This window comes from Vombatus ursinus, unplaced genomic scaffold (assembly GCF_900497805.2).
Source record: "Vombatus ursinus unplaced genomic scaffold, bare-nosed wombat genome assembly UNPS02014770.1, whole genome shotgun sequence".
Lineage (NCBI taxonomy): Eukaryota > Metazoa > Chordata > Mammalia > Diprotodontia > Vombatidae > Vombatus > Vombatus ursinus.
Window position 1 is genome coordinate 31,825,600 of NW_020954548.1, and position 6,687 is coordinate 31,832,286.

The 6,687-nt window shown below is 37.6% G+C and overlaps 1 protein-coding gene across 3 annotated transcripts in view; it reads right to left on the bottom strand.

The window, feature by feature from the left end:
- XPO6 (exportin 6) overlaps nucleotides 1-6,687 on the bottom strand; it is a 113,060-nt gene that overhangs the window by 23,371 nt on the left and 83,002 nt on the right. For all 3 annotated transcript variants that reach the window (XM_027862993.1, XM_027862995.1, XM_027862994.1), the window contains one exon: nucleotides 3,112-3,271. In XM_027862993.1, the coding sequence (XP_027718794.1) occupies nucleotides 3,112-3,271 (160 nt within the window). The remainder of the gene's footprint in view (nucleotides 1-3,111; nucleotides 3,272-6,687) is intronic.

Genomic DNA, 6,687 nt, shown 5'->3' on the forward strand with positions numbered 1-6,687 from the left:
GATTATTCTCATAAAGATTTTGCAGCACTGGGAAAGTAAACATGCAGGTGCATATTCAGGTATTTAAGAAAATGTAACTTTTTTCAGTCCTCTTTCAGATATTCAAGAGGAGATGCCTCAATTCACTCCAAATCTGTCTTCTCCAAAAAAGGCCTTCTACATATACTTGATCTGATTCAGTTGCACTACCCATTTTTCTCTCCTTAGTAACATTTCTACTCCTTGTGCAGCACTTCAGGAACTAAGGTAAAGTGCAAATGTGCTGGTTCCACTGTGAGAGAAGAGTTTTACCTATTCTGACAGATGTTTTCCATTTTTTTTATGTCTGTCATCCTTCCAGCTTCATCTTTTCTTTTCAGTATATGTCTTAGTTGAGTTTCTTGACAAGCTTTCCTTAAACTTGCTTTTTTTCCTACTACTTCTCATTATTTAATTACATGATGCTCATAATCTTTCCCCATCCTCTTTCATAAGATTTCTAAAAATCAAACAGTAAGCATGCCCTACATACTTACACCTATGTCCAAGTTACTTTGTTAAGGATTGGTGATACAAAGACAAAAATGAAATAGTCCCTTGCCCACAAGGAGCTTATTAAAGGAGAGAAAACACATAATCATATATGTATATACATATATATATGTAAAATCTATACCGCATAAAATACTATGCTGTACAGCATAAAATCTATACAGCATAAAAACAAGGTAATAGGGAAGAAGACAGAGATACTAACAACTGAGGGGATCAAGTAGTATTGGACCTGAGCTCTGAAGGAAACTAGAGACTCTAAGTGAAAGAGGTTAGAAGGAAGGACATGCTATTGGTGCAACACAGGACAGCCTGTACCCAGGCCTTAATATCATAGTCCTTGGCACATAGTAGGCGCTTAATAAACGTTTACTGACTAAATGTTAAAAGAAGCAAGGGGATGGAGTGCTATGAGGTCGGGACTAGCATGAAGGCTACTTTGGCTGGACCGGAGAATGCATGAAGGAGAGTAACAGAGATGGAAAGGGACACTGGAGCCATATTGTGAAGGACTTTAAAAGCCAAACAGAGGAGTCTGTATTTTATCCTAAAGGCAACATGGAACCATTGGAGTGTACTGAGTATGGGAGTAAAATGATCACATTTGTGCTTTAAGAACATCATTTTGGCAAATGTGTGAAGGATGGACTAGAGAGGGAAGAGGTGATGAAGGCCTGAAATAGCCATGTGAGTGGAAAGGAAGGGACAGGCAGGAGAGAGGTTGTGAGGGTACCCTTGCAACTGACATATATGTGAGATGAGGGAAAGTGAAGAGTCAATAAATCTTCGAAGAGTGATGATTCTGAGGTTGCAAAGCTGGTGCCTAAAAGTATTGTATCCTTGACAGAAATAAGGAATTCGAAAAAGATGAAGATTTTGGAGGAAAGATAATGAGTTCTGCTTTGGATATGTTGAATTTGAAATGCTTATAGAAAAACTCATTCAAAATATCCAATAGGTACTTTGGAACCCACAAAATTATATATCTTTTAAGTACTATCAATAAATGGGTGAAAATAAATAAGATGAGGTAGAAAGAGCCAAGAGAAGATTTTATTTGGGATTAGAGACATCTGAACATATTTGCAGGCATCTGTGAAAGAGCTAAAAGTATAGCTTGAAATGCATAACTGAATGTGGGTGTCTATTCTAACAGTAGATGACAGTCAGTGAAAAATAAAGAAGTAAAATTGGTTGCAGTTAGAGAATACAATGTCAAAGTTCTGGCTCTTAGAATCAGCTCTGTTTTGAGACATGGTAAGAACTAAATGTATCTAAGTCAATGTGTAATTAATAGATTAAAGAAGGCTAAGGAATCATATAGTCAGCAGATCCCCCAAAGATAATGGCAAAGAATGGGGTAGAGTCGAGAAAAAAAATGAACCAGGTATTACAATCATTGAGAAAACTAGGAGAATGATCTGTAAGTGAGTAGAGGGCTATAGCAAGAATGAAGCAACAGGGCGCAGCTAGGTGGTGCAGTGGATAGAGCACCAGCCCTGAAGTCAAGAGGACCTGAGTTCAAATCCGGCCTCAGACCAAACACTTGACACTTACTAGCTGTGTGATCCTGGGCAAGTCACTTAACCCCGATTGCCTCACTTAAAAAAAAAAAAAAAAAAGAATGAAGCAACAGTAAAAAATTCTGTACCTCTGTACCAAAAACCATGGGCTAGGTGGCTAAGATTATAATAAGAACAAAGAAATAGTGCAGGGGGGAGTGGGGAGGGAGTTAAAGGATATAGTATGAGAGTAACAGGATATCTCTACTATGCAAAATATTCTGAAATTTGTGGTGTGAGACAATTAACTAGACTTTCTATTAAATAAGGACTACAATGATATAAATAAATTAAAAAAAAAAAAATGAAAACAAACAACAAAACACAAACCCTGAATGCTGAGTGATTATGATAATTGAACTTGGCCCCAAAGGAGAAAAGAGAAAATGTACTTCCCTATCTTCGTTACAGAGGTTAGAGACTATAGGTATAAAATCCTGCAGTTACACAGTCAGATATGATTGATGTGTAAACTAGTTTAGCTCAACTGCTTTTCCTCTTTCTTTCCAATGCTTTAGTACAGGGGTGGGGAACCTGTGGCCTTCTAGGTCCTTGAGCAGGACCTTTTAACTTAGTCTGAGTTTTACAGAACAAATCCTTGTATTAAGGGGATTTGTTCTGTGAAGTTTGGATTCAGTCTAATGGCTGCACTTGAGGACCTAGAGGGCCACATGTGGCCTTGAGACTGCAGGTTCCCTACCCCTGTTTAGTACAAAGATAGCTCTCTGGGCAAGTGAGGGGTGAGAGATGGATTTGGAAATGAAGGTGATGTAAAAACAAAAGGTATTATTTGGCAAACAACAACAACAACAACAGAAGCAGCACCAGCAACAACAACTGACCACTATCAATTCATGTTTTCAAAAGACCACATTTTTGTACAACAAAATACAAAACAAAATGTTTTCACTTGGGTTTCTGGTGGGGTTAATATCATCCTCTAGTCTTTATATAAAGGGTTTCTCTAAAGAATGACAAAACTACCAAGAGATGACTCACACTGTGACCTTTTGCTTACCTCTCTACAACTGTAAGTGCATCATTGAATCTCGCAGCAAACACATCTCCAATAAAATATTCAGCTAATCGGCCAACAGCCTGGAGGAGAGAGCTCAAGTCTCTTAGAGAACAGTGCAACCGCCGGCAATCATTCTCTGCTGTGATGTTCAACCTGTGACCTGAAACACACCATTACTGTCAGTTTCACAGAAAAAAAAATGCTTTAAGCTATTTCTATATATAATAATTCAACTACTCAGAAAACAGTGAAAGCAATTCTCAAAACAAAAAATCCCAGATAACTTGAACATGAACACATATAATATGCTGAACAAATATGAGGCCAACCTGGTAAATTTTTTTGTTAGTAGATGTAGGATCTAGATCTTCGAGACCATCTGGTCCCTGACTTTAGAAATGAAGAAACTTAGAACCCAAGAGTTAAAGTGATTTACCCAAGGGAGCACAGATAGGAGAGAGGCAGGGTAAGAAATAAAATGAATGCTTATAAAATAACAAATGTTTCCATTTCCTTTAAGAACTACTCAAACAAATTCTATGCCCAAGCAGTAAAAGGGCTCAAAATCCAAATTAAATAGCCTTCCTACAACTGAAAACCTTTGGTTTTGTCTAGTCAACAGAACCATTAAAGAGGAGAAACTCATGTAACAACCTGCTTCTTCCTGTTTATAGTATAAACCACTTTTTTCCTAATAGAACTGTATTAACACATCCCTCCAAGAAGTTTCTACTGCTGAGCAGAAAATGTTATCTTGTCTCCCTCTGCTGGCTGTTAACAGCCAGGCAAACATAGCACCATCCAACCAATGGTTGGTGAGAATAAGAGGCAGTACAACCAGGGGTTTAACATTTGTGTTAAGTCCAGGTATGCAAACATTCTGAGAGTAAGCACATTGTGGCCAGCACTCAAGGACTGGCAAGATTTTTAGCTGTTGCATGAGAGACAGTTTGGGTCTTACCCTAAAGCCATAGCAGAAACCTCATAGGTCCCTGCCAACGAGTCACAATACAACCACCAGGCTAAGTCTAACAGGCTATGTCTAAATGGAGAGAAATAAAAGGGCTATAGGAACCAGAATGAGAATTACATCCGTGGTTCCTGCAGGGAGAAGGGGAATGAACAGTGAAGAAAAGATGCTCTGTGTCAATTCTGAAAATTCTTACAATCCCATAAATAAGAGAACCTTCTCAAAGGGTTCTAAACCTAAAAATATCTCCACTATACTACCTGAAATTGCATCAATTAGAGATTCATTTGAATAATTAGTATGTTCTTAAAATTCACTTATTAACTAACATCCAATCGGAAATATATTTGATTAGTCAGCTTTATCTTAAAATTCAAATGCTTCCCAAGAATTAAGGGAAGTAGACTATTAGTTTAATTCTTACTTTAGTAAGAATTAATAGGAAAATAATCTTATTAAACCAGCTCCTACCCGAGACCTGCTCATTGAAGGAATGGAAATATAAAAAGGAGGAGAAATATGAACACATTGTTGGCAAAAACAACCATAGTAAGAAGTTTTGTGCAGCTGAGTGGAATAAGGTTCCTGTGCACTTAGGGGGCAGGGAAAACGAAATCAAATAAGAGGGAAAGGTAGAAGGGAAGTAGGAAAGGGTCAGAGAATAACTTGAACTACACAACTTAGACTATACCAAATAGCCACAATTCCTCTCTACTTCTCCCAGAGCCCAGGAGAAAAGCCACTTTTCCCTTCTGAAAACAGGGCCTCCAGTGGAAATGAAATCCCACCTCCCTTCTCTTCTTTTCCCTTCCCTTTCCTGAAAGGTTTGGGGGCAAGGATAGAGGGAACAAGAGAGAAGGAGATAGAGCTTCACTTCCTGGTCATGGGACATGATCTTGCAGCCTTCTGAGAGGTCTGGGTTTGCAAGTATTTTAAGATACACTCAGTCACATTGCCTTCATGAGACAGGCCTAATTTCCCAAAAAACAGAACAGACAATTTTTGAATGTTAAAAGTACTTTCAGGCTGATAGCTGTATTTCAGCACCTCTAAAATTTCAAAGCAAGTTTATAAGTTATTCTTTTACAAACTAGCAAAAATTTCAAAAGTCTATAAAATAGATTAAGTAGATAAGCTGCCAGTGTACTTCGGAGTACCGAAAAGACTATAATAAGCTGTTCAAAGTGACTTACTTAGACATTCGAAATAGCAGGGTATAATATACTCTTTCCTTTCTCTACAATTTCCCTTCCCCACATCTTACCTGTTCTGTCCTCCATTTCCACTTTGAAAAAAAAAAATCATTTCTACATCACAGTCAGATAATTTGTTACATTGAATGGAACTGCCTATTTACAACGTTGTTCCTTCTTATGGAAATTCTGTTTCACTGAAAATTGAATATACCTGGAATCATTTTTTTTAAAAGTTCTACACTTCTGAAATAGAAAATTTTCCAAATTGAGTTTCCTGAAGCATCACTCTGATCATGTCAATTCCTGCTCAAAATTCTCCAACATCTCCCTACTGCCTACTAAACAAAGTCCAAACTCTTCAACCCAGTATTCAAAACTTTCACAACACAGACCTAATATGTGTCTTTTTTTTTTCTTTAAACCTTACCTCCCAGTATTCAGCCACATGTGCTAAATTTACAAGGCCAACCAAATTATACTTACTGTTCCACAAACATGCCCCAGTATTTTCCAGGTAGAGGGAACAACTCGATTCAACAAACATTCATTAAAAATCTACATTGTACTGGTGCAGTGGATAGAACACCGGCCCTGAAGTCAGGAGGACCTGAGTTCAAATCCGGCCTCAGATCAAACACTTGACACTTACTAGCTGTGTGACCCTGGGCAAGTCACTTAAGCCCAATTGCTTAGAAGTAAACAAAAAAAAAAATCTACATTGTAACAGGTGAACTGTCCTAGTGCCCCAATGTACTTTTCTTATGATACTGATAATTCTATCTGATACTATCATTATTTGTGTGCTTATCTCACCCAGTAGGTAAGTTCTTTAAGGGCTGGCAGTATCTTTGTTATCCTCAAATCTCCTAAGCATAGTGACTTGTACACAATTAAGGACTCAAATATTTGTTGAATTAAACTGCTAAATAAACAGTGTGGATAGGATTAACTGGGGATGGCAGTGATAAGATTTAGATCAACAGAAAGAAAAGCATTCTCTTTTTTTAGTGCTCAGCACACCACAGTGTAAACAGCAGACATGTAAAGGTTTGTTGAATGAATTAATGAATCACAGGCAAGGAAAATTATATAAGGGTACAACCCAGGTTCTGTAATGATTGATAAAAGTGCAGAAGAGTGCTGACTAGCTTGGGGTTTTTGTTGTTGTTAACTACATATGAGGAAAAGATAGATGAGCTGAAACTGGCTGACTTTTTATTTTTTAATGTTTACAATGCTGACAAAGTGATTTATGGGTGAGTAATACAACAACTGAATCTATAAAGTCAGGGCAACTTAAAGTTCCACTGGTATTTAAAAAAATGATTACCATAAAATAGGCCTTGTACCTAATGAACCTAGGAAAATGAGACACACACACACACACACACACACACACACACACACACA